The sequence below is a fragment of the Callionymus lyra genome, chromosome 13 (genome assembly GCF_982586985.1).
Source record: "Callionymus lyra chromosome 13, fCalLyr1.hap1.1, whole genome shotgun sequence".
NCBI lineage: Eukaryota > Metazoa > Chordata > Actinopteri > Syngnathiformes > Callionymidae > Callionymus > Callionymus lyra.
In genome coordinates, this window is record NC_141830.1 from 2,243,406 (window position 1) to 2,271,195 (window position 27,790).

Sequence of the window (27,790 nt, forward strand, 5' to 3'; positions counted from 1 at the left end):
GATGTTTGAATTTTCCTGTGTTGTTTCTAATTCTGTTCCAAGCTTGTCTTGAATGTGTAGTCAAACGTTCCCGCTCTTAGATCAAGCAAGAAATGTATTCTTTATATTTTGATTATCTTTTAGCATTAATTTAAGTATGTCGCTACGTATATAATAATTTTAATCTATAATTAATTTTAATTTTAACACATATTAAAAAATGTTTTGTTAACTGTGTCTGGATCTGCTGTGCTAGGTATGTGCCCTCTGGCCTGGCTATTTCAACCTCCCCCCCCTCTCCCCTCTATATATCTTCACCCGTCACCAGAGTCTGTATACCTGTGTATTGTATACATTTGTCCCAAACCCACACCTTTTTATTTCTCTCCCGGAGCCCCAGGGATCCACCTCCAGAGCTGCTGCTGATCCAGGGATCCACCTCCAGAGCTGTTGCTGATCCAGGGATCCACCTCCAGAGCTGTTGCTGATCCAGGGATCCACCTCCAGAGCTGTTGCTGATCCAGGGATCCACCTCCAGAGCTGCTGCTGATCCAGGGATCCACCTCCAGAGCTGTTGCTGATCCAGGGATCCACCTCCAGAGCTGTTGCTGATCCAGGGATCCACCTCCAGAGCTGCTGCTGATCCAGGGATCCACCTCCAGAGCTGCTGCTGATCCAGGGATCCACCTCCAGAGCTGTTGCTGATCCAGGGATCCACCTCCAGAGCTGCTGCTGATCCAGGATCTTCACCACGTCATCAGATCCCGAGTTCTCTCCAGCACCCCCATGGACCCTCCTACACTCTCCTCTTTTCTCTCACTATATCCTCCCTCACTCCTCTCCTTATCCATCTGTCTACCCCCATCCTTCCTCCCAGCCGGTCAAAGCGGCAGGCCGTCAACAATGAGTCTGGTTCCGCTCAAAGCCACCTTAAGACCTCAACTCCCCTGAGGTTTGATTTAAACACGGTTCAACTCTTGCTGCATCATTTATTTACATGGTAAGAAAGCCCCCAACTGCAATAGCAAACAGCAAAGGACTCAAAGGGCAATCCTTGTCTGGTGGATCTGTAGAGGGAAAAGTGTTCTGAATTACTGTTGTATGTACGCACAGAGGCTTGAGGTGAGGCGTATAACAATCTAATCCAGTTGATAAATCTCTTGCTGTATCCAAATCTGTCAAGAGTGTAAAAAAGGTATGGCCACTCTACCCGGTCAAAGGCTTTGTCTGTGTCAAGAGATATAACAGCTTCAGCAGTTATGTGACTGGATGAGGTATAGATTATGTTGACTAACCTCCTCAAGTTAAAAAAAAGATTGTCTATTTTTAATGAAGCCTGTTTGATCGTCATCAGATCCCGAGTTCTCTCCAGCACCCCCATGGACCCTCCTACACTCTCCTCTTTTCTCTCACTATATCCTCCCTCACTCCTCTCCTTATCCATCTGTCTACCCCCCCATCCTTCCTCCCAGCCGTTCAAAGCGGCAGGCCGTCAACAATGAGTCTGGTTCCGCTCGAGGTTTCTGCCTTCTAAAAGGAAGTTCCTCGCCATTGCTCACTGTACAGTGTTTTGTTTCTTGCTCTTTGTTGAATTGCTGGGATCTATTTTTCCTTAATCAACTGTAGTCTTATTTCAACTGTCTAGTGTCTTGTTTTTGTTCTTCACTTCCGCTTCCGGTGAGCCTTTGATCGGCTGCTTGAAACGTGAGCTCCTGCAATAATTGCCAAAACAGTCGTTTTAACGACTACTTGTCCGGATATTATGCTCATATCACTTAAGATATGTCTCAAGCATCTCGGATCTATGATCGTGATGCTCTTCTCAACATCAGAGAGTCGATGGAGGACTTCACTCGCGACAGTTACCAACGTCCGGTGAACGTGTTTCCGGCTCCGCTTCTCATCGACTCGGACTCTGTGGAATATCGTTTGATCTCTCGAGTACCGGGCGATTTCCACAAGGGATCGAGTCGGGCTGGAGTACAGGTCAGGATGAGACGTGCAGTTGCGATCGCTCGGAACAACTCTGACGTCATCGAACGTCATCGATGTTTGATCGACATCCCTCTCACTGTGTGTGACGACACATCAGCGCTCCCGTCTGTCCAGACCTCAACGAAAGGTGGTAAGATTTTTTCATTTCCTCTCTTTAATTCGGCTTTTACTACCGAGTTGAACTTCAGTGACAGCTGGTACCCACGTGACCGCTGTTCGCTTCAAAAGATCCCGCTCTGCGCGCCTGTCAGTGACGCGGCGTCGTCAGTGACGTCATCGGTGCTGAATGTGGGACTTCTTAATGTTCGCTCCATTACTAATAAATCCTTTATTCTTAATGATCTTTTCACAAGAGTTAATTTGGATTTATTATGTCTTTCTGAGACTTGGCAGAGAGAGGAAGAGTTTATTCATCTGAACGAACTCTGTCCAGTAGGGAGCGCTGTCCTGGGGAAGCCTCGCCTCTCTGGTCGTGGAGGAGGTCTTGCTACTGTTTTTAGGGAGAGTTGTTCTTGCATAGTGATTGAGACACAGGAATTCACTTCTTTTGAGTCTCAGATGATCTTGGTTGGTTCTACAAGACCTTTCTATTGTGTGTCAATCTACCGTCCGCCTGGTCCTGCGGCGATGTTCTTGAAAGACTTTAGTGACTTCTTATCTTCCATTATTCAGATGGAATCTGTTCTTATTCTTGGAGACTTTAATCTTCATGTTGATGACGTCACATCTTGTTCTGCTAAATAACTTTTAACTTTAACTGAAGCCTTTAATTTTGAGCAACATGTTTCTGAACCCACTCATCAAAAAGGCCACATTTTAGACTTAGTTTTTACTCTTGGCCTGAACATTTCTAATGTATCTGTACATGATGTCCATCTGAGTGATCATTCTCTTGTCTTGTTCAACCTGGACTTCATCCCTGAACCTAAGCCTTTGAAAGTTAGGTCTCAGAGGCGTGTCATCTCAGCCGATACTGCAGACAGCTTTTCTGCTATGTTTGACCGTCTTTCCTTTGATGACTGCCCAGACGTGGACAGTTTGATTCACTGTTTCACTGATCATTGTGTTGAAATACTGGATCAAGTGGCACCTGTTAAATCAAACTTTCAAAATTCAGAAAAAACGGTGCCCTTGGACAAATGAAGATCTCCTTAGTCTGAAGAGACTTTGTCGAAAGACTGAGCGTCTCTGGAAGTCTACTAAACTTGAGGTGCACAGACTTCACCTCAGGGATCTGTTGACTTCTTACAATGAGATGGTAGAAACTGCTAGATCTGATTACATCAGAAAACTGGTAGCAGCAAATAGGAAAAACCCCAAAGTTTTGTTTGACACGATTAATTCTCTCGTGTCTCCTGCTCCTCAAATCACGCCGGTCTTCTGTGAAGCTGACAGCAATGCATTGTTGAGATTTTTCATTGACAAAATTAAATTGATCAAAGAGAAAATCTCTCCCCCTTTGTTGGGAACCCCTACTGTCTCTGAGCCCATCTCCTCCTCTTGGTCATCCTTCACTGCTGTATCTTTGGGTGATATTTCAGCACTAGTGAACAAGATGAAACCCTCCTCTTGCTCAGATGACGTCCTTCCTTGTAGGCTTTTTATCAAAGTATTTGATGTAATTGGCCCCTGGGTTACCAATATGGTGAACCTCTCCCTTTCCACAGGGGTTTTTCCCAATGCATTTAAACATGCCATTGTGGAGCCTCTGCTCAAAAAACCAGGCTTAGACCCAACTGACCTCAGTAATTTCAGGCCTATTTCTAAGCTCCCTTTCTTGTCCAAGATCTTGGAGAAGGTGGTGTCCGAGCAGCTGTCTTTGTTCCTGGATCAGAGCGACATCCATGAGAAGTTTCAGTCTGGCTTCCGTAAACATCACTCTACAGAGACAGCTTTATTGAAAGTGTCCAGTGACATCATGATGTCGGCTGACTCTGGTCAATTCACTGTTCTGGTTCTCTTGGATCTGTCGTCAGCCTTTGACACAGTTGATCACCAGATCCTGCTGAGAAGACTAAGGGATGAAGTGGGACTGTCTGGGTCTGTGTTAGAATGGTTCTCATCTTACCTTTCTGGGCGCAGTTTTAGTGTATCTGCCAATCAAATGAGGTCTGAATCGGCAGATCTGTTGTGTGGAGTCCCTCAAGGTTCTGTTCTGGGTCCTTTATTGTTTTTGCTTTACTTGATTCCCCTTGGTAAAATCATTCAGAGATTTCCAGATGTTTTTTATCACATTTTTGCTGATGACATCCAGCTCTACTGCTCTTTTGACCCAACTGAGCCCCAAAGGCTGAACAGCTTAGTCAATTGTTTGCTAGAAATCAAACAATGGCTGAGTGAAAACACTTTACAGCTTAATGTGGACAAAACTGAAACTCTGGTGATTGCTCATGATGATAAGATTCCAGGGTTGAGTCAGTACTTGGGTGACTTAGGTCAGTCTGTCAAACTGAGCCTGAGAAACCTGGGTGTTGTATTTGATAAAGACATGTCTCTTGTTCAACACTGCAGAAAACTGACCAGAAACTGTTTCCTTCAACTGAGAAAAATATCTAAACTTAGGAAAATGTTGTCACAACATGATCTGGAGCTTGTAATCCATGCGTTTGTTTCTTCTCGTCTGGACTATTGCAACAGTTTGTTTTCATGTCTTAACAAGAAGGATCGTCTCGTCTGCAGTTGATTCAGAACTCTGCAGCCAGAATTCTGACCCGCTCTAGTAGAAGAACTCACATTTCTCCGATCCTTAAAACTCTTCACTGGCTTCCAGTTTCTTTCAGGATCAACTTTAAAATTCTGGTTCTTACTTTCAGATCTATTCATGGTCAGGCTCCTCCTTACATCACTGATCTGATCCAGCCTTACACCCCAGCTCGGTCTCTGAGGTCTGTGGATCAGAATCTACTTATGGTTCCACGCACACGGCTCAGGACCAGAGGAGAGAAATCTTTTCAGCTGTTGCTCCTAAACTTTGGAACAATCTTCCTCTCTCTTTGCGCTTGATGGAGTCCACTGACTCCTTTAAGAAACATCTTAAGACGTTTCTATTTGTTCAGGCTTTTCCTTGAATTTCTCGAACTCCTGTGTTGTTCTCAGTGTTGTCTTGATCTTTGAAGTATGTACTGTTTTGAGTATTGTTTTGTTTGTTAAAGCGCTTTGTGACCCTGGTCTCGAAAAGCGCTATATAAATAAATATTACTTACTTACTTACTTACTTATGATAAGACACTTTAAATAAAATTGAATTGAAATTGAATCGAATCAGGAGAAATAATTACCGGGAGTGACGACTCAAGACGTAAAGCTAGAAGTTTGTATAACAGTTTAAAGTCAACATTCAAGAGGCTGATGGTAAGAAGCACATGACAGAGGGTCTTTGTTCTTCTTCAGAATGAGGGGAATAGAGGCCTGTGTAAGACCTTGGGGTAGTTTAAGTGACTCGTTAAACATGTCGACCAAGGTTGGAGCTAATTTGTGTAAGCATTTCTTATAAAATTCTAATGAGTATCATCCGGTCCTGGAGTCGCTTCTCAGTCGCTTGGTCTGTGGATAATAGTTCAAATTCAGTTTTTAGGGAAAGGCGCTCCTTATAGAGGTCAGGTGACGGGGAGGATGCGTAGATCAAGTCCAGCTGACTGATGCGTTTTGTTAATTCTTTAATTTTAGTCTTTTTTAATCTTCTCTCGTAGTTAGTGTATGAGATTATTTCACCTCTAATATAGGCCTTGAGAGTTTCCCATAGCAGTGAAGCTGACACTGCCGGGGTCTTGTTGACACTAAGAAAGAAATCTATTTGTTTTGATATAGAGTTAACAAAGTCTTCATTTGACAAAAGACGGTTGTTAAAGCGCCATGGACATTACTTACTATTTAAGTCAAATTTCCTGTCCGGGAGGTCGTCTCTTTCCGGCCAAATTGTTCTTTTAAGTTCCCTGTTCCCGATCACCCACTGAGAGACATCATAGTTTGTCTTCCTGTAATCTAATTATTCAAATGTTTTCGGGCGGGGGTCACCTTCTCTTCCGTCTTTCACTCCCACTTTCCCGGGTGTGTCTTGCTTTGTTCTTTGATATAAAATTTAAGGTGTGATTTGCAGATAAACGGATGTTTGAATTTTCCTGTGTCGTATCTAATTCTGTTCCAAGCTTATCTTGAAACAGTGTGAATCAGACCGGAGCATGATCTGAAATAACAATTGCTTCATATGTGGTGGATTTTATCTCAGGCAGAAATCGGTTGTCAACAAGAAAATAATCTATACGTGTGACAGTGTGGTGGACATTTGAGAAGAATGAATAGGCTTTAGCGGTGGGATTTTGATATCGCCAAGGGTCAATTACTGAAAATTGCTCCTTAAACATTTGGATAATTTTGGCTGACCGTCAGGGTAAACAACTTCGAATAGAAGAGCGATCGAGTTTCGGGTCTAGCCAGCAATTAAAGTCTCCTCCAAATATACACATTGATGACCATGACTGGAGTGTGGCAAAGTTTCCCAACAACAATAAGATAACGCCCATTTGGATCCGTTATTGTTCTTGTGCATTCAAAGGGGACTGATTTGTGCAACAGAATAGCCACTCCCCTGGACTTGCCGTGGAATGAAGACCGATAATTCTGACCAATCCAACTGCACTTCAGCTTTCTTTGGTCTGAATTTTTAAGATGAGTCTCTTGTAAATAGACAATTTCAAATGATTCAATGTCAAACTGAGCCTGAGAAACCTGGGTGTTGTATTTGATAAAGACATGTCTCTTGTTCAACACTGTAGAAAACTGACCAGAAACTGTTTCCTTCAACTGAGAAAAATCTCTAAACTTAGGAAAATGTTGTCGGAACATGATCTGGATCTTATAATCCATGCGTTTGTTTCTTCTCGTCTGGACTATTGTAACAGTTTATTTTCATGTCTTAACAAGAAGGATCGTCTCGCCTGCAGTTGATTCAGAACTCTGCAGCCAGAATTCTGAGCCGCTCAAGTAGAAGAACTCACATTTCTCCGGTCCTTAAAACTCTTCACTGGCTTCCAGTTTCTTTCAGGATCAACTTTAAAATTCTGGTTCTTACTTTCAGATCTATTCATGGTCAGGCTCCTCCTTACATCACTGATCTTATCCAGCCTTACACCCCAGCTCGGGCTCTGAGGTCTGTGGATCAGAATCTACTTATGGTTCCACGCACACGGCTCAGGACCAGAGGAGAGAAATCTTTTCAGGCTGTTGCTCCTAAGCTTTGGAACGATCTTCTCTCTCTTTGCTCTTGATGGATCTACTGACTCCTTTAAGAAACATCTTAAGACGTTTTTATTTGTTCAGGCTTTTCCTTGAATTTCTCGAACTCCTGTGTTGTTCTCAGTATTATCTTGATCTTTAAAGTATGTACTTTTTTGAGTATTGTTTTGATTGTTTAAGCGCTTTGTGACCCTGGTCTCGAAAAGCGCTATATAAATAAATATTACTTACTTACTTACTTACTTACTTACTTTAAAAAAGCCACTTCATGTTCACTGGGCTGCAAAGAAACAAAGGCAGACATGTCTCTCTCTGATGAAAATGGCCTCTTTCCCTGTCAGACCTCCAGTCAACGCTCTGGCTCTTTGTTGCTCTTTAAGTTTGAACCATGCCCTTTCCCTCTTATTTATAATTCCTCTCGCAGGAAAATATGATTGCTTCCCTCTCAACGCAAAGTGCTCCAAACTTATGTCATTAACTTCTGTGCCTCAAGCTCCTTTTTAATTAATTTTTTCCCTTTTTAAATCTAGTCTGTGGATTTTTGTTGGCCTGTTCAGTTTTAGTTAGTATTCCCGTGAGATATGCTTCAATATTTAATGTAAAATCATCCATATGTCGTCCAACAAATAGTTAATATTTTTTTATTATGAGGGCAACTATGTGAAGAACTATTTAGTGTTAAAATGTTTATGGAAACTACTCATGTTCATCTCATCCCCATCAGACTCTTCATCACTCCCTCAATGTTGTGGTTCAAATAAATATGTCTGCAGTCTTCGGTTAGTATCAACTCTTCTTCATCCCTCCATCTTCTCCCTCAACAACTAACCTCAACTCACTGAAATCTTCACTTTCAAAGTATGGTGCTCTCAATACGCCAATGGCCCTTCTTACTGTACGACTTTCCCATGTCCCAAGTAGAAGGATTGGAAAGAATGTGCAGCAAGTTTCTGTGAAAATGGCTGGGAGTTCCTCCATCTTTTAGCGCAGTTAACCTGTATAGCAATACATCCAAGCTTCCCTGTTTCACCAGTGGTGGAGGAGATCAAGGCCACTAAGGCAAGGGCAGTCAGTACACTCCTTTTGTCCAAGGATGGGAAGGTCCGGCACGCAAGCAAAAACATTAAATGCGGCAGGAAGTGGAAGCACCAACAAGCTGTGATCGATGCAGAATCCCACTGGAAACACCAGGAAATCGTAGGCGTTATATGCCAGGGACACCTGGGCCTTGGTCACTACAGGGGGAGCAGGTGGGGCAAAGCTGATGCTGGAGCCAAAAGAGGCCTTGTCATTAAAAGAGTCTGGGAGGCAGCAGTAGAGGATTGTCGGGTGAAGGCAATCGGAATGGCCTCTCACGGTCGATGGATGCAGTGGGACCAGGCACAGGAGCGGCCAATGTCTTGGAAGGAGCTGGGGCAAACGGACCAAGATAATTTGAGCTTTCTCCTGCATTCTGTGACTGAACTGTTGCCCACCCCAACCAACATGAAGATCTGGGGCAAAGATTAAGGGTCATCATGCAATGTGCAGCATCTGCCTGCACGCTTAATCACATCCTCACGGCGTGCCCAAAAGCGCGGCAGAAGGCCGCTACAGATGATGGCATGATAAGGTCCTTTTGGAAATTGCTAATTGGGTGGACCAGCAACGGGTCAACGCCAACAACAAACAAGCTTGTCTGCTTGAAACCATAACCTTCTTAAGGGAAGGGGAGACGTCTCATACGACTAGCAGAATGGTAAAGCATCTACCTTCTATCTTGCAACGTGCCCCCGTATGGGAGCTGAACGTGGATTTGAAGAGGGAACTCGTCTTTCCACAGGACGGTGCAGCAACCTCACTGCAACCAGACATGGTCTTGCTGTCCAGGAGCACAAACAACACCATAGTGGTAGAGCTCACAGGGCCCTGGGAAGAAAGAATGGACTTGGCTCATCAAGCAAGCCAAGTACCAAGACCTGATTGATGAAGCCGTCCCAAAAGGATGGCACGTAACAAGCTTCCGCATTGAAGTCAGCTGCCGCGGTTTTCTCGCAAAGTCGGTGCGTTTATTTCCCAGAGGATGGGGCTGGAGCCCAAACAACTGAAGAAGGCCACCAGCGATATAGCCACAGTAGCCGAATCCAGCTCAAGATGGCTGTGGATAAAGAGAGCTCACGGCTGGAACCTTTCCTCAGGCGAAGCCTAGTCAGTCTTCTCTGCCCCAGTCAGGCGGGGTGTACAGGTTAAGGGGCGAAACATCGGTGAACCTGAGATGCTTGGGGCGATGCGGAGGAGTTTCACATGTGGCTGCTTGAAGGAACACCATACCAAAAGTAAGTAAGTAAGTAAGTCATTTTTATTTGTACAGCGCTTTTCCAGACCAGGGTCACAAAGCGCTTAAACAATCAAAACAATATTCAATAAAGTATACATTTTAAAGGTCAAGATAAAACTGATAGGACGACCTGCACCTGTTTTTGAGTAGTTCCGCAGTAATAGCTTGTGGTAAAGCATTTTCAATGTTTACTTCACCGATCAGCCATTATTTTGACATCTATGGTTCCATTGATGACGTCAGATACACATCAGTCAGTGACCCATTTACCACAACATCACACTCTTCTGCATCACGATGTGTCAAAACAGAAAAAAAAACAGCAATCTTTCTAGTAATGTAATAAATATCAGGTACCTGGAACTTCTAGTCTTCGTTTAGTTAGAGTTTTCAAGGTTTTAGTTCAGTTTTAGTCAACAAAAGTGTAACGTTTTAATTAAGTTTTCTTTAATTAAAATTGTATTTAAGTAAAGTTAAATATAATTATAAAGTTTACAAACATAGAGATGAAATCTTTCAATCCTCGTCGTCCATCTTTTTATACTGGAGGCAGGACTGTGAGAATGTCGCGTCATTGCTGACATCAGCATCAAGTCTCCGGGACCCTGAGCCGTGTGTCTTTGGATCCTCCTTCTAAAAGCTTTTCAAGAGTCTCCTGGACCTGACAACCACAATCACCTGGGCCGTATGTCATGCTTTCATGCTTCTTCTCCACCTCATTTGTTGTGAATCGGGAGAGTTGGAAAACAGCAAGGGAAGCACTTCTCACCTACAGCAGCAATAATCCAACATATGGACGATTTCCATTACCTTTAATCGAGAGTTGGACCAGAGCCCGACTCAAGAAGCCATTCCATTTTGGGTCAGGTTTGGACTATTTCATTAAAACAAGCAGAAATATGAGCCGAGAGCAGGTCGCCTCTAAAAGCTTTGCTGTGGATCAGGATGGAGGAAGTGGAGCTACTTTTTAAATTGAATGTCTGTTTAAAACCATCATGATTTTTTTCGCTGGGTCGTTTCTGGCTCCAGATTATGAAGAAAAAACCAAATCAAAAATGTTTCACAGGTTCACCAGAGAGTCAAAGGTATTGCGTATCAAGCCAGGACACGAGCCAGAGTTTTTTCCAGCCGTGAGCCATCATGGGAAGATAAGAAGGTGGTGATACTTTTATCTTCTGACTTTGTGCAGGTCGTTGTTCTCACAAGCTTCCCTGACCTATATTCTTCAACCCAGCAGCAAATAAGGAAACTTATCTTGTTGTTTCCATCAGGGTTCTACCGAGAGTTTGGCTCGGCAGCTGCCCCCAACAACTTGAGCACGTGACCGTGAAGATGAAACATGACTTGGGAATAACTGCAGTGATGAACTTCCAGACAGAAGCAGACATTGTTAAAAACTCACACGGCTGCAGGAGGACCCAAGAAGAATCCATGAATCCAGAGACCATGACGCGTCTGTACCAAGACACAGCCTCGCCTACGTGTGGATGTCGACGCCAGAGGTTTCCGAGGGTGAGGTCTCGTAACACGCGTGTCCATCTTCTTATGTCATGTTGAGGTCTTGCATGAAGCTAACAGAGGTTAGAAGACGGTGTCTTCATTCCAGGCTGAGTACAGATGCTTCCTCAGGCTGTGATTCTTCTTCATGGCCTCCTCGAGAACGGTCACACCGTCTACCTTCACTGTAATGCCGGCGTTGGCCGATCAACGGCAGCTGTGTGCGGCCTCCTCATGTACGTCTTCAGCTGGAGCGTGAGAAAAGTCCAGTACTTTGTTTCCTTCAAGCAGCCGGCCGTCTACATCGACGAGGTAGCTCTGGTTCAGGCTCGAGCAGACTTCCTCCAGAAGTTTGGACGTGTACGAGCAGCCATCGCTCTCTCAGAGAGCTTTTTGTCAAAGACTCTCCACTACGAATCCGTCGTCAAGGCACCATTTAAAACGGTCAAAACAGGAGTCCGTTCCGGTCGCTCCAACACGCCGTCACTTCAAGTTCTTATACTTCGCTTTGTGGAGAAAGATGGTCAATTGAGAGTGTGTCACGGGTCGTTTATTCACCGCTTCAAGTCGAACAAAATACAAGTTTTACAATCGCAACCGGACACACTTCCTCTCGGCGACTGTACAGTTTAATAGTCCCGGAGAAAAGGTTGCGATATTTAAGACACATTTCCAGGCCGGGAGGTCGTCTCTTTCCGGCAAATGGTTCTTTCAAGTTGCCTGTGTCTCGATCACCCGCAGAGAGAACTTCCTATCTTGCCCTCTTGTAATCCATCATTCAAATGATCTCGGGTGGGGGCCTCCGTCTTCCAGCCCCCCCTGCCGGATGTGTGCCACTTCGTTCTTTGATCCACGACCCAAGGTGTGAAAAGGCAGACAAACAGACGTTTTTTTTAAATAACCGGTGTTATGTCTCTAATTCTGTTTCAAGCTTGTCTTGAAACAGTGTCAATCAGTCTGGAGTGAAATGTTGATTGTGAATGTGTATTTAAACGTTTAAGCTCTTAGATGAAGCGAGTTATTTATACTTTATATTTTGATTATCTTTTAGCATTAATTTAAGTATGGCGTATACGTATAGTGTATAATAATTTTATTCTAACAACTCTCCTGAAGTCCACAACGACCTCCTTAGTCTTCTCTACGTTCAGGTGGAGATTATTGTTTTGCACCACGTGGTCAGTTGACCTCACAACTGTAGACCGTCTCATCGCTGTTGTTGATGAGATGGTCTACAGGTGTGTCGTCCGCAAACTTGATGAAGAAGTTGGAGCTGGATGATGGGGTGCAGTCATGGGTCAGCAGAGTGAAGAGGAGGGGGCTCAGCACACATCCTTGGGGGGGGGGGGGGGGAGGGGGGGGTTCAGTGTAATGGTGCTGGAGGTGTTACTGCCGACCTGCACTGTCTGTGGTCTCCCCGTCAAGAAGTCCAAGCACAGGGAGGTGTTGAGTCCCAACTAGTCCAGTTTGAGGATGAGCTGCTGATGATGGTGTTGATGCTGAAGTCCATGAACAACATTCTGACGTACAAGTTTTTAGTCTCCAGGTGGTTGAGGGCTGAGTGGAGGGCAGCAGAGATGGCATCATCAGTCGAGCGGTTAGACCAATATGCAAACTGGAAGGGGTCCAGGGCGGGGGGGAGCTCAGACTTCATGTGCTGCAGGACTAGCCGCTCGAAGAACTAGATGAGGATTGGAGTAATCGGATCGGGCGGTAGTCGTTGTAGCTGGAGAGGGACGACTTCTTCGGAACCGGGATGATGATGGTGGCTTTGAGGCCTGTTGGAAAATTTGTTTAGAAAAATTTTGTCTAGACTTTTGTAATTACATGTCTAGACTTTTGTAATTACATGAGGACGAACACGCATCAGAGATGATATGATCAGTTGTGAAATCAAGTGGAGTAGGAGTGGTCGGTTGAATCTCCCGAGGGCTCCATTGCAAACCGGTTTACCTTTGAAGATGGTGTCGAATAACAGTGTTAAGCCAGAAGAAGGTTCGTCTTTCTTTCTCTTATTATTATTAAGTTATATCATATTCTAGTAGGAAAATAAATACATTAACTGGGTGTTCACCTCAACAATAAACTGAACTGGTCCACACATATCAACGCCGTGTACAAGAAGGGCCCAAGTCGCCTCCACCTCATGGGGAGACTGAGGTCCTTCGGAGTGTGCAGACCACTACTAAGGACCTTTTATGACTCCGTGGTAGCCTCTGCTATCCACTACGCTGTGGTCTGCTGGGGAGCAGGCAGCACGGACCGGGACAGGAAGAGACTAAACAGGCTGGTCACGAGGGCCGGCTCTGTCCTGGGCCGCTCGCTGGACTCGGTGGAGGAGGTGGGAGAGAGGAGGACACTCTCCAGACTATCCTCCATCAGGGACAACGCTCTTCACCCACTGCTCAGGCACCCCCAGTGTAGGACGGAGCGTTATAGAAGGTCCTTCATCATCCATTATTTTTATTTTATTTTATTATCTCTTTTACTATTTCTTTTTTTTCCATGCACTTTATTTTCATTGTCCTGCTGCTGCTGTTGTAAAAGTGTGTTTCCCCTCTGGATGAATAAACGTTTTCTATTCTATTCTATTCTAAGTAAACATGTTAATTGAACTGAAAAAAACTGGCGTCCTGTCCAGGGTGTCCCTCGCCTCTTGCCTGAAGAAGCTGGCATAGACGCCCACATGCAAGAGAATAAACAAGTTTATAATATTTTAGATTATGTTGTAATTAATTATTAATTATTATTGGGGGCGTCATAGCTCAGATGGTAGAGCGGTTGCCTGCAGTCCAAAAGGTTGCAGGTTCAGACAAGCTTGTGTCGTTGTGTCCCTGAGCAAGACACTTTACCCTGATTGCTCCTGATGGTAGACTTGGCGCAGACGTGCAGCCTACTCCCATCAGTATGTGTGAATGGCTGTCAAAAGCACTACCGAATTTCCCCTCGCGGGACAAATAAGGGATTTAAAAAATAATAATAATAATAATAATTACAAAATACAAAGTTTTTAAAAAGATATAAAAACTTAAGAAAATACAAGAATATCTGGGTGTTTTTTATTTGACACTGACTAGAAATACACACAATTTAAAATACATGTTTAAACACAACATAATTAAATGGTTTCTCACAGTTGGAGCAACGAACTATGAGACGATCTTCTTGATGTGAGAGGCTGTAAAGTGAGGTCGTAAATAGAAATTCCTGGCAACAGGTCGTACGACTTGAAACTTGAGAACACGCTGCTCTCGGGACTTGATAAAAGACTCAGTCAGTGGTACAGGTCTCTTAAGGACACAGACGAGCTCGAGCACCTGACGCTGATACACATTTGTCGGACTATAGTAAGTGTCAGTGACACTATTGAGCTGAAGGTGATTTATGCCCTTAAACTCTCATCTCCTGCCTAGACTGAGATCGCTGACCATGGCTGAGTACAAGTTGGCAGTAACGACCGGGGACTTGAAGTACTCGGGTACAATGGACCACGTGTTCGTGACTCTGGTCGGAGACGAGGGGGAGAGTGAGCGGACTGAGCTGGACAACTATGGACTGGACTTCATGACTGGGACAGTAAGTTCTGAGTAGGTTTCTTCTCTGTTACTGTGAGAACCTTGATTTAATATAGTCTGGAACATTAACAAACGCCTTAAGTTTAATTGACGACAATGTCTTCATCTCACAAACCTTGATCTTTGACAATGTCTTATACTTCAAATATGATTTGATTATCATCAGAAAACCAACATATATTGTGTGTCTGTTCTGTAGAAGCAAAACCTGTACCCTGCACGGGGACCCAATGATCTGAGCCTCCAGGTGAGTTCCCTGGTTTCTCATATTTCTGCTGTGAATGAAAGCTAGCCTGGGAAACGATGTTCCTTCACTGGTTCTTCAGTTATCGTCTTCTGAAATCTGGGATCTTAAGGAATCAACACTGACTATAATTCACGTTTGTTTGTTGTTGGGACAGGACTTGAGACTGTTTCACTTGGAGTGGGAACAGATTGTATTTATTACGAGTAATCCCTGGTTTATTTGTAGCTCTGACCTGTTGAGATGTTGCTTTAAACCTGCATCAACACGTTTGGTTTGACATGTGACCCTTGATCAACCTCAGGGTGGGTACTATGTGGTGAAAACCCCCAAGTCTCTGGGGAACCTCCTGCTGATCAAGGTGGAGAAGGAGGCGTTCTTCTTTTTGCCAGAAGACGAGTGGTACTGCTCAAGGATCGTGGTCCAGACTCCAGAGGGGGATTCTCTTCTTTTTCCCTGTTACAAGTGGATATCGCGACTGACGCAGTTGGAGCTCCGAGGAGGAAATGGTCAGTATTTGTTTTCTGAAGCTAATCTTGTAGCTACTTAAACATGTTTTTTTTATTCCAGCCACCAGAGTCTTTGAGGAGAACAACCCTCTCCTGGTGGAGCACAGAAAGAAGGAGTTGATCCACAAGAAGAAAACATTTGAGTAAGTTTCTTTTTAAGGTGTCTGCTGAGATTTACAATAACAACTGTTTGTTTCTCAGGTGGAGAGTAACAGATGACGGAGTACCTCACTACAGTCCTCTCGAGGTACCTGAGATACCTTCAGAAATTCGATTTACTCCATCCAAAGTGTCTGAAATAAGTCACACGAGAAGGCTGACGTGAGTATTTTTGACTCATTTACGCTTTGATTCATGGTTGAATTAACACTTATTTTTCTAGTGGCTTTGAGCTCAAGTTAAAAGGGCTGTTGGCTTCTCAATCAAAATGGGAGAGCATCGAAGACCTGAAGAAAATCTTCTGGTGGAAAAGGACAACCATGTCAGGTACTTAGTTGGTTAACGCTGCTTTTTTCCCATATCGGGCGTATTAGTGACCTTGAACTGGAAGGACTCAGACCTACTTGTCAACAGCTAATCTGCTAAAATCCCGAATACTAAAGAAAATAAGGGGAAGCGAATTAAAGATGTCCCTCAGGTTTTGGAAGCGAGGTGGAGTTATTGGTTTAAAACTAAATTACTAAATTTAGACTTTTTGTTTTGTTTACACTCTTACCCATACGGTCAATATTTGGCCCACAGAGAGAAAAAAATGTACCTTGGTACAAAATTCCACGTTGGTCAGAAAATTCTTGTGATCCATGTGAGTTACCATAGAAATAGATCCTGTTCTGGTCAGACCTGTTTTATAAGTGTTCCAACAGCATGACGTGTTTCCAGAATTACTCGTAAGAAGATATTTGACAGAAGGAATTGTAAGATTGTGCTGAAAACTCACAGCCTTCTTAGCGACCAAATGCTCAGTAGTCAAGTCGCGTCAGGGAAATGTGTATCGTCCACATCATGGATTAATAAAACCATTGTAAAGCACTCATAGCTGCAGACCACTGTGGCAGAAACAGACTAGATAGTAGAGAAGAAAAACAATGCATCACTCATATTTTGGAGCTCCTCCTTAGAATAACCTTTCTTAAGAACCTTCTTACGTCCTAAAGACGGAATCTGGTAAACGTGGTGTTCAGAAGTTTGGGTGGATTGTAAATCTCTTTCAAAGTCTTCAATTTCTCTGAGTCAACCCTTGGTCCCAATGTTACTGGGTATTTGCATGAAACCAGTTCCTCCTCAACCTAATTACCGGTTTAGTACAACAACATCAAGATGCAGCAAAAAAAGGGGCTTGTGAAATTAGCCTTTAGCAGTCGTTACAGTGAATCTTGGAATCTTGCGCAGCCAGTTTAATCAGAACCTTTTTCTTAGGTACAAACACTCAAAAACTCACTTTTTTTCCCACAGGCAACAGTTTTCTACCGTTTGTTGTGTGAATACAATTTATGTTTCAACAAAAGTCTATAACTACCACTCTTATATCTTGAGCAGCAACTCCTTCAAAAACAAAACCACAAAAATGGACTTGCTTTCAAAAAGAGTCCACATTATTTTGTTCCCATTAGCAAATGGATCTTCTCCTTAACTTGTATTAATCTTACTTAGTTTACCAAGAAAACTTCAAAATGCAATTGAAGCTCATATTCAACAACTCTGTCGTCTAGAGTACGTTACCGAGCACTGGAAAGACGATGAGTTCTTTGGGTACCAATTCCTGAACGGATCCAACCCCATGGTCATCAAACGCTGCACAGAGATTCCTTCCAACTTCCGAGTCACGGAGGAAATGTTGAAGCCGTTTCTGGGAGACGGCAGTTCTCTGCGGAAGGAGCTGAAGGTCGGAGTTTGATTTCCTGGATCTAATTTTCTCTGGGATGTAACCATGTAACAATTTATGCAACCAGGACGGAAATTTATTTATCGTGGACCACAAGAAAATGGAGAAAATAATCACAGGAATTCAAGACGGACAACGTATGCATGTGGTTGACGGATTCTGTTTGTTCTACTTGAACATGAAGAAACAGCTGATGCCAATAGCGATACAGGTAAAAACCCATCAACGTGCTCTTGTATGACTAAGATTCAATAAGTTAATTTTCTCTGCAGCTCTATCGGCAACCCTCTGAGAAGAACCCAGTCTTCCTCCCAAGTGACAGCGACACCGACTGGATCCTTGCCAAGATGTTTATCAAAAGTGCTGACGCGATGGACCATCAGATAGTCCATCACCTCATGAACACTCACTACATGGCAGAGGTCTTCACGATCTCCACCCTCCGTAACCTGCCAGGGATTCATCCTCTCTACAAGGTAATAATAAGACAAAGGAAATGTTTTTCAAGCTGAAACCGGTGAGTGGAAGTAGGTTAGATTAAGAAAATGTTTATGTGTTCTGTTGACATCTTGAAAAAAAGGATTGTATTTGTTAGATATGTGTTGTTTCGGAAGAATGGGTTTCCATTCTTACGAAACACCAACAACTAACATGGAGCATTGCTCACACTTTTCTCAATATTGAAGGAAAGGTTTTGTGACTTGACAATATCTAGAACTGACTCAAAGAAACCATTGAGTGATCTGGCACACCCTCTTACTACTATTTGAAAAAACCCACTGCTCAAAGAGCTGGGGAGAAGCCACAGCAGCGCAGGACTCAAGCAGGGGGGCTGCTGGCAACAGCTCGGGACTGGCAGCTGAAGGTAGACCTAGGAAGACAGCTCAAGTTCCCTGATAACAGTCACGGTGACCAAACTCAGGCCAGACATAGTCCTGGTGTCTGAAACAACAAAGCAAGTGGTCCTGCTGGAGCTGACTGTCCCCTGGGAAGACCGAATGGAGGAGGCCTTCGAGAGGAAGAGGGCCAAGTATGAGGAGCTGGCAGGCGAACGCCGAGTAGGGGATGGAGGACACGATGTAACACAATCGAGGTCGGGTGCAGAGGGTTCGTCGGCCAGTCTCTCATCAGGGCACTCAAAATGTTGGGAGTGAAGGGACTGCAGATAAGGAAAGGCTCCAGAGACATCACCGACGCAGCAGAAAAGGCGTCAGGTGGCTGTGGATCAAGCGGGGGGATCCGTGGGCTAAATAAGCTACTTAAACACAATCCAGGGCCTGATCAACCCTGGCTGGGTCACCTGGGCGAGGGTGTCTATTGCGAGACACAAAACACCCTATGAACCCAGGATACAACACTGATGATGTGCCTAAGTTGCACCAAGAGTGTTAGTGGTAACAAAGAAGAAACCCTTTCTCAAGCCAAGAGGTGTCAACATCGCAAATCAACAATGGACAGGTTTGAAGGTATATTGCAAAACTCCTTTAGATAATGGACGTACTTCGCAAGCAGGAAGAGCTAACATCACTCTTTCAATTTCTCTGAACTTTTTTTCTTACAGAAAGACGGACAGACGTATAATCTGCTGCCGTTACTGCTGAGAGTTTCAAATGACCTTCTTTCTCTTCTCTCTACAGCTTCTTATACCACATTTCCGGGGAACCCTTCATGTTAACTCAGGAGGCCGTAAAGCACTCCTTGGACCAGGCGCACCTCTCACAATTGTAGGGACTCAACAGCATCATGTAAAATGTTAGCCTTTAAAAGTTGTCCTAATTCTTGCATGTTTTTTTAGACTTCGCTTGGGTTCGATGGCTTGATGGAGCTCATGAAAAGGTCTCATGCTGAAAACACCTACAGCTCCATGTGCCTGCCAGAGAACATACCAGCACGAGGCCTGGAATCCATCCCCAACTATTACTACAGAGATGATGGGCTGAGGCTGTGGGACATCGTCAACAGGTACGATGTTTGACAAGTTATGTCATAGCTTTGGGATAAAGTGTGTTAAGAGTCTTAATATATACAGTATATACTGTGTCCATTATGAAGATCTTCACAAACATTTTTGTTTTTAATGGAGCAGCTTTGTAAGAGCGGTAATAGAACACTTCTACACCTCTGACAAGGATGTTCAAAAGGACACTGAACTCCAGGACTGGATCCATGAGATATTCGTCCATGGCTTTTTGTCCAGAGAATCCTCAGGTATGAAATGCGTCACTATCACTGGGTGGCAACTGATACCGACCATTGTGCTGACCTGTAAACAGGGATACCTCGCGCCTTCAGTGCAGTCGAGGAAGTGATCAAGTTCGTCACTATGGTGGTATTCACCGTGTCTGCGCAACACGTTGCTGTTAATGGAGGCCAGGTATGATATTCGAGTTGTGACAATTGTCTAAAGTGAAACATAATTACTCTGTTCTAAATGTAGTTCGACTACACGAGCTTCATCCCGAACAGTTCGCTCCTGATGAAGGAGCCACCTCCCACCGTCAAAGGGCAGTCTACCATGGAGGGCATTTTAGAGACCCTCCCAAACATTGGCGAGACGGTCACATTTGTGGCAATGGTGCGCCTGCTCTCAGAAACATACACAGATTTTGTAAGTTTTTTCGCACATGTTTATGCATTTTCTCATCCACACAGATATGCTGATTCTTACTTTTCTGTAGGTACCTCTGGGTCAATATCCTGAGGAACGATTCAACGAACCTGCTGTGAAGATAATGATCAATGAGTTTCAGGCAAAGTTGTCACACTTCAGCGAAGCTGTTGACTCAAGAAACAAGCAACTGGAGGTCCCGTACACCTACCTGAACCCCGTCAACATCGAGAACAGCACAACCATTTAGATAGATAGATAGATAGTGTTAGATTAAAATGATTCTATACGTATACGCCATACTTAAATTAATACTAAAAGATAATCAAAATATAAAGTATCAATTACTCGCTTGATCTAAGAAGCTGGAACGTTTGACTACACATTAACAATCAACATTCCACTCCAGACTGATTCACACTGTTTCAAGATAAGCTTGGAACAGAATTAGATACGACACAGGAAAATTCAAACATCCGTTTATCTGCAAATCACACCTTAAATTTTATATCAAAGAACAAACAAGACACACCCGGGAAAAGGGATGTGAAAGACGGAAGAGAAGGTGACCCCCGCCTGAAAACATTTGAATAATTAGATTACAGGAAGACAAACTATGATGTCTCTCAGTGGGTGATCGGGAACAGGGAACTTAAAAGAACAATTTGGCCGGAAAGAGACGACCTCCCGGACAGGAAATTTGACTTAAATAGTAAGTAATTTGTATTTATATAGCGCTTTTCCAGACCAGGGTCACAAAGCACTTAAACAATCAAAACAATATTCAAAAAGTATATACTTTAAAGATCAAGATACTGAGAACAACACAGGATTTCCAGAAAATCAAGGAAAAGCCTGAACAAATAAAAACCTCTTAAGATGTTTGTTGAAAGAGTCAGTAGATCCATCAAGCACAAAGAGAGAGGAAGATCGTTCAAAAGCTTACCGTGTGCGTGGATCCATCAGTAGATTCTGATCCACAGACCTCAAAGCCCGAGCTGGGGTGTAAGTCTTGATCAGATCACTGATGGAAGGTCTGACCATGAATAGATCTGAAAGTAAGAACTAGAATTTTAAAATTATCCTGAAAGAAACTTGCAGCCAGTGAAGAGTTTGAAGGAGAAATGTGAGTTATTCTACTAGAGCAGCTCAGAATTCTGGCTGCAGAGTTCTGAATCAACTGCAGGCGAGACACATCCTTCTTGTTAAGACATGAAAACAAACTGTTACAATAGTCCAGGCGAGAAGAAACAAACGCATGGATTACAAGCTCCAGATCATGTTGTGACAATAACACCCAGGTTTCTCAGGCTCAGTTTGACAGACTGACCCAAGTCCCCCAAGTACTGACTCAACCCTGGAACCTTATCATCAACAATCACCAGAATTTCAGTTTTGTCCACATTTAGCTGCAAAGTGTTTTCACTCATTGTTTGATTTCTAGCAAATCTCTGAGTGAGTTGTTGTCTACAAAGTTTCTGTGTTAAATACATTTTGTTTATATAGATTATCATTATCACAAATATATACTGTATAAACATATATATATATATTTTTTTTCGTCAAGTTTTGTTTGTTCAAGAGGTGTGCAACTAATATTTACTTATTTGTGTTATTGACACAATCCAGTTAGGAGCAGCAGTTTGTAGTGGAGGATATGAAAGCTGCCAAGAGAGTGTGTTTGTTAGGGTTTGGCCGTGTCTTGTTTGGGGGTCACTTCTGCCAACGAGGGTGGGGTTTGGGTTATGTTATTTTAAGGGATTGTTCTTTTTTGTTCTGTGTTTGGTATTCATGCCTGGTCCGCCATCAGTACACATCTTAACCACTTTGTGTGCTTATTTATTTTTATTATTTCCTGTCTTTCAAGCATTATGCATAACTTTCTTCAGACATAGTACAGTAGAAACTATGGGTGAGTTAAAATTTTGCAGTTGGAATTGCAAATGCCTCAACAATCCCATCAAGCGCACTAAGGTGCTACACCATCTTAAACATCTAGGAGCCCAAATTGTAAGTAAGTAAGTAATATTTATTTATATAGCGCTTTTCGAGACCAGGGTCACAAAGCGCTTAAACAATCAAAACAATACTCAAAAAAGTACATACTTTAAAGATCAAGATAATACTGAGAACAACACAGGAGTTCGAGAAATTCAAGGAAAAGCCTGAACAAATAGAAACGTCTTAAGATGTTTCTTAAAGGAGTCAGTCGACTCCATCAAGCGCAAAGAGAGAGGAAGATCGTTCCAAAGCTTAGGAGCAACAGCCTGAAAAGATTTCTCTCCTCTGGTCCTGAGCCGTGTGCGTGGAACCATAAGTAGATTCTGATCCACAGACCTCAGAGCCCGAGCTGGGGTGTAAGGCTGGATAAGATCAGTGATGTAAGGAGGAGCCTGACCATGAACAGCTCTGAAAGTAAGAACCAGAATTTTAAAGTTGATCCTGAAAGAAACTGGAAGCCAGTGAAGAGTTTTAAGGACCGGAGAAATGTGAGTTCTTCTACTAGAGCGGCTCAGAATTCTGGCTGCAGAGTTCTGAATCAACTGCAGGCGAGACAGATCCTTCTTGTTTAGACATGAAAACAAACTGTTACAATAGTCCAGACGAGAAGAAACAAACGCATGGATTATAAGATCCAGATCATGTTCCGACAACATTTTCCTAAGTTTAGAGATTTTTCTCAGTTGAAGGAAACAGTTTCTGGTCAGTTTTCTACAGTGTCGAACAAGAGACATGTCTTTATCAAATACAACACCCAGGTTTCTCAGGCTCAGTTTGACAGACTGACCTAAGTCACCCAAGTACTGACTCAACCCTGGAATCTTATCATCAGGAGCAATCACCAGTGTTTCAGTTTTGTCCACATTTAGCTGTAGAGTGTTTTCACTCAGCCATTGTTTGATTTCTAGCAAACAATTGACTAAGCTGTTCAGCCTCTGGGGCTCAGTTGGATCAAAAGAGCAGTAGAGCTGGATGTCATCAGCAAAAATGTGATAAGAAACATCTGGAAATCTCTGAATGATTTTACCGAGGGGAACTAAGTACAGCAAAAACAATAAAGGACCCAGAACAGAACCTTGAGGGACTCCACACAACAGATCTGCCGATTCAGACCTCATTTGATTGGCATATACACTAAAACTGCGCCCAGAAAGGTAAGATGAGAACCATTCTAACACAGACCCAGACAGTCCCACTTCATCCCTCAGTCTTCTCAGCAGGATCTGGTGATCAACTGTGTCAAAGGCTGAGGACAGATCCAAGAGAACCAGAACAGTGAATTTACCAGAGTCAGCCGACATCATGATGTCACTGGACACTTTCAATAAAGCTGTCTCCGTAGAGTGATGTTTACGGAAGCCAGACTGAAACTTCTCATGGATGTCGCTCTGATCCAGGAACAAAGACAGCTGCTCAGACACCACCTTCTCCAAGATCTTGGACAAGAAAGGGAGCTTAGAAATAGGCCTGAAATTACTGAGGTCAGTTGGGTCTAAGCCTGTTTTTTTGAGCAGAGGCTCCACAATGGCATGTTTAAATGCATTGGGAAAAACCCCTGTGGAAAGGGAGAGGTTCACCATATTGGTAACCCAGGGGCCAATTACATCAAATACTTTGATAAAAAGCCTACAAAGAAGGACGTCATCTGAGCAAGAGGAGGGTTTCATCTTGTTCACTAGTGCCGAAATATCACCCAGAGAAAAATCTCAACAATGCATTGCTGTCAGCTTCACAGAAGACCGGCGTGATTTGAGGAGCAGGAGACACGAGAGAATTAATCGTGTCAAACAAAACTTTGGGGTTTTTCCTATTTGCTGCTACCAGTTTTCTGATGTAATCAGATCTAGCAGTTTCTACCATCTCATTGTAAGAAGTCATCAGATCCCTGAGGTGAAGTCTATGCACCTCAAGTTTAGTGGACTTCCAGAGACGCTCAGTATTATCTTGATCTTTAAAGTATGTACTTTTTTGAGTATTGTTTTGATTGTTTAAGCGCTTTGTGACCCTGGTCTCGAAAAGCGCTATATAAATAAATATTACTTACTTACTTACTTACTTTCGACAAAGTCTCTTCAGACTCAGGAGATCTTCATTTGTCCAAGGGCACCGTTTTTTCTGAATTTTCAAGTTCGATTTAACAGGGGGCCACTTGATCCAGTATTTCAACACAATGACCAGTGAAACAGTGAATCAAACTGTCCACGTCTGGGCAGTCATCAAAGGAAAGACGGTCAAACATAGCAGAAAAACTGTCTGCAGTATCGGCTGAGATGACACGCCTCTGAGACCTAACTTTCAAAGGCTTAGGTTCAGGGATGAAGTCCAGGTTAAACAATGCAAGAGAATGATCACTCAGATGGACATCATGTACAGATACATTAGAAATGTTCAGGCCAAGAGTAAAAACTAAGTCTAAAATGTGACCTTTTTGATGAGTGGGTTCAGAAACATGTTGCTCAAAATTAAAGGCTTCTGTTAAAGTTAAAAGTTCTTTAGCAGAACAAGATGTGACGTCATCAATGAAGATTAAAGTCTCCAAGAATAAGGACAGATTCCATTTGAATAATGGAAGATAAGAAGTCACTAAAGTCTTTCAAGAACACTGAAGGACCAGGCGGTAGATTGACACACAATAGAAAGGTCTTGTAGAACCAACCAAGATCATCTGAGATTCAAAAGAAGTGAATTCCTGTGTCTGAATCACTTTGCAAGAACAACGCTCCCTAAAAACAGTAGCAAGACCTCCTCAACGACCAGAGAGGCGAGGCTTCCCCAGGACAGCGCTCCCTACTGGACAGAGTTTGTTCAGATGAATAAACTCTTCCTCTTTCTGCCAAGTCTCAGAAAGACATAATACATCCAAATTAACTCTTGTGAAAAGATCACTAAGAATAAAGGATTTATTAGTAATGGAGCGAACATTAAGAAGTCCCACATTCAGCACCGATGACGCCGCGTCACTGACAGGCGCGCAGAGCGGGATCTTTTGAAGCGAACAGCGGTCACGTGGGTACCAGCTATCACTGAAGTTCAACTCGGTAGTAAAAGCCGAATTAAAGCGAGGAAATGAAAAAATCTTACCACCTTTTGTTGAGGTCTGGACAGACGGCAGCGCTGATGTGTCGTCATGCTCTGCCGTGAGAGGAATGTCGATCAAACATCGATGACGTCAGAGTTGTTCCGAGCGATCGCGACTGCGCGTCTCATCCTGACCTGAACTCCAGACCGACTCGATCGCTTGTGGAAATCGTAGCCGAGAGATCAAACGATATTCCACAGAGTCCGAATCGATGAGAAGCGGAGCCAGAAACATATTCACCGGACGTTGGTAACGGTCGCGGTTATAATCTTCCATCGACTCTCTGATGTTGAAAAGAGCATCACGATCATAGATCCGAAATGCTTGAGACATATCTTTAGTGATATGAGCATAATATCCGGACAAATAGTCGTTAAAACGACTGTTTTTGGCAATTATTGCAGGAGCTTACGTTCAAGCAGCCGATCAAAGGCTCACCGGAAGCGGAAGTTAAAGAAATGTTCAAATTAATACTGGAATACATTTTCATCTGTTGGAGAGGGAGGGGGCCTAGCCTTCATCATTGACTCGGCAAATATATTCAGGGTCTTTTTAAGACCTGACATTACGAATGTTTAAGAACTTATTTAATGAACCTGTGACTGGAGCAGCAGAGAAGGACTCACCTGGAGTAATGCATGGCCTGCTGCTTGGCCCCACTCAGGTAGAAGTCAGTGGTGTGTTTCAGCTCGTCTGTGTGCCCAGTTTCTTCCATCCAGTGAGAGATGGTATGACAGTAAACACCGTCAAGGACGTTCCGCTCGTCAAAACATCTGTCGTGATGAGGCCCGTTACCTGTAAGGAAAACACACTTCAGTTCCTCACGTACTCGAAGGGGTGTGGTTCTACGTCATTTGGTGCTCCGCCCTCTAACCGCTTCGCTATTGGTTTATCCTCTCTGAGAAAGCTTAATGAACTCGCCACCCAGCTGGGTGCAATCATCTTCCTATACAGGCAAGTATTGTCCAGTGAGGGCTTTGGCCTATTACTTGCGACTGGTGGCTGTGTTTAGGCGCTCTGATGCCCTATTCATCTGCCACGGTAGATGCCAGTGGGGTGAGACGATCTCCTCCCAGAGGTTTTTTCATTGGGTGAAATCGGCCATTATCTGGGCCTACCAAGCAGCGGGTGGATCTGCTCATAGTGGACTGAGGGCACATTCCACCTGTGGTGTGGTGGCAGCCTTAGTGGCTCTTTTGTGCTGCTGTGCCCCCCTCGAGGCCCACGGCCCCAGTGGAAGTGGATCCCGGACCGAAAGGGCCCTAGCGATGCTGCTTCAGGAGGGGCGTCCAGCTGGGGGTACATTTTTCCCATCTGGCTTCGCCTTGGGTTTAAACCAATAGCGAAGAGGTTATAGGGCAGAGCACCAAATGATGTAGAACCCCTGAGTTATGAACATAATCGCAGGTTCTACAAATTTGTGCGAAGCCCTCTAACCTCGTCACCCAGCAGCCGTCCTTCTCTCTGAGTTTTCAGTTGGAGGAATTGCGGCGGTTATTTCCCTGCTTTGTAGGTAGTGGACTGCACCCAGCTGGGTGGCGAGTCCATTAGGCTTTCTCGGAGACGAGGCGATGCCTCGGGGGTAAACCAATAGCGAAGCGGTTAGAGGCTGGAGCACCAATTCAAAGAACCTGAGATTATGATCATAACTCAGCGGTTTTATCATCAGCAGGATGTCGAAGCACAGCTTTGAAGACGACAGAGTTTACAGTAATATGCAGGAAGCTATTTCAAATTTGTTATATTGGTTTTTACAACGTTTTTTGTTCGTATCGCAAGAAACTTTTAAGCCCGCAATGTAAACACAACATGTTATTTGTTGTGGTGTTACTACAGAATAAAAGAAGGAAACAACACACAAAATAAACAATAGAACAACAGAACTATGCACCAAGTCAGTCATTCTGCCGTGAAAAGTAATCATTTAGAATTCTGTTATTTATAACAAAATAATGTTGGGGTTTTTGCCTAAAAATAGGAATGCAAATAAAGCAGAAAATAGTAGGGAGTAGGAAGCACAGAGACTCACACAAGGATGAGCAAAAATAGACATTCATATGTTTACCCTTCAGACGAGTTGCTAAAGTTAATACTGCGATTTGATTTCGAATTTATGTTCAACTGTTTGTACTAAATATATATTTGAATCATATTTATATTTAAAAATCATAAGAAAGCAAACCTTTGACTTTTGAAGCTCGGTTTTCCCTCTTTTGAAATGAAACAAGTCACTTTTGAAACCTTAATAAAGACCTGAGAAGGTTTTTTAACTTATTGGCGCCAGAAGGCGCCGTCAGACATGGTCGCGAGGTGATGACGCCATCATGCGGCGGCTGTGGAGTGTTACGTCAGTACCTTCCCAGATGAATCTTCCTTCTCTTCTCTGGACGAACTTGAACCACAGAGCGTCTCCACACGGCTCAGACAGAACCACGTCGCCGACCCACAGGCCCGGTTCCTTCGAGGACGGGAAGCTCCGCGATGACGTCATCGGAACCGCGTCCTCCGGATCCCAGTGACCCATTTCTACACGTGAGCCTGAAACGAACATCTCCAGCTCAGTCGACCCAGGAGTCAGAACCACACCGAACCGGAACAACATGGTGGATCAGCTGCAGCAGAACCAGGTCCAAAAATAATGCCAAAGATTCAATTGTGAGAGAATGACGTCTCACTCCGTCAAATACTCTCCACCCAAGAAATAAAATATATTGTTTGGAACTATTATTGTGTCAATACTTAAACACTCATTTCGATACAAAAAATTAATATATAATGATAAAAATATGCAAGAGAAGATATGAACTGTTAATGATAAAGTTTATTAAAGTATAATAATAATATGTTATCAAAAGTTACTTTGTTATCGTGA

The 27,790-nt window shown here is 43.5% G+C and overlaps 2 protein-coding genes and 1 pseudogene across 5 annotated transcripts; 2 read left to right on the forward strand and 1 right to left on the reverse strand.

Moving 5' to 3' along the window:
* Nucleotides 1-663: 663 nt before the first annotated feature.
* Nucleotides 664-27,690, reverse strand: LOC148066960 (laforin-like). Of its 4 annotated transcripts, none has more exons than XM_087805069.1 (3): nt 27,274-27,690; nt 25,545-25,713; nt 664-1,046 (listed from the first exon to the last, which is right to left on the reverse strand). In XM_087805069.1, exons 1-3 carry the CDS (start codon nt 27,518-27,520, stop codon nt 965-967), a joined length of 498 nt encoding a protein of 165 aa, XP_087661195.1. In that variant the 5' UTR covers nt 27,521-27,690; the 3' UTR covers nt 664-964. The 4 variants fall into 4 exon arrangements, with proteins under 4 accessions (XP_087661195.1, XP_087661194.1, XP_087661196.1 ...); XM_087805068.1 differs by lacking the exon at nt 664-1,046 and adding an exon at nt 12,542-12,798; XM_087805070.1 differs by lacking the exon at nt 664-1,046 and adding an exon at nt 13,478-13,689.
* On the forward strand, nt 9,269-12,252 carry LOC148066961 (laforin-like; annotated as a pseudogene).
* Nucleotides 14,374-21,379, forward strand: LOC148066962 (hydroperoxide isomerase ALOXE3-like). The gene is made up of 15 exons (XM_087805072.1): nt 14,374-14,596; nt 14,795-14,842; nt 15,144-15,348; nt 15,410-15,491; nt 15,550-15,669; nt 15,731-15,834; nt 17,058-17,230; nt 17,298-17,441; nt 17,503-17,706; nt 18,868-18,954; nt 19,026-19,192; nt 19,317-19,438; nt 19,504-19,604; nt 19,668-19,838; nt 19,909-21,379. The coding sequence occupies exons 1-15, from the start codon at nt 14,405-14,407 to the stop codon at nt 20,086-20,088; spliced, it is 2,100 nt and encodes a 699-aa protein (XP_087661198.1). The 5' UTR covers nt 14,374-14,404; the 3' UTR covers nt 20,089-21,379.
* Nucleotides 27,691-27,790: the final 100 nt, after the last annotated feature.

Coding starts and splice junctions, on each gene's coding strand:
- LOC148066960 (XM_087805068.1), bottom strand. CDS start 27,520: ATGTTGTTCCGGTTCGGTGTGGTTCTGACTCCTGGGTCGACTGAGCTG. Junction 25,714..27,273: donor AGGAAGATTCATCTGGGAAG/GTACTGACGTAA, acceptor TTTTCCTTACAG/GTAACGGGCCTCATCACGAC. Junction 12,799..25,544: donor CAGGCCATGCATTACTCCAG/GTGAGTCCTTCT, acceptor ATTTTCCAACAG/GCCTCAAAGCCACCATCATC.
- LOC148066962 (XM_087805072.1), top strand. CDS start 14,405: ATGCCCTTAAACTCTCATCTCCTGCCTAGACTGAGATCGCTGACCATG. Junction 19,193..19,316: donor CTGTGGGACATCGTCAACAG/GTACGATGTTTG, acceptor TTAATGGAGCAG/CTTTGTAAGAGCGGTAATAG. Junction 19,839..19,908: donor CAGAAACATACACAGATTTT/GTAAGTTTTTTC, acceptor ACTTTTCTGTAG/GTACCTCTGGGTCAATATCC.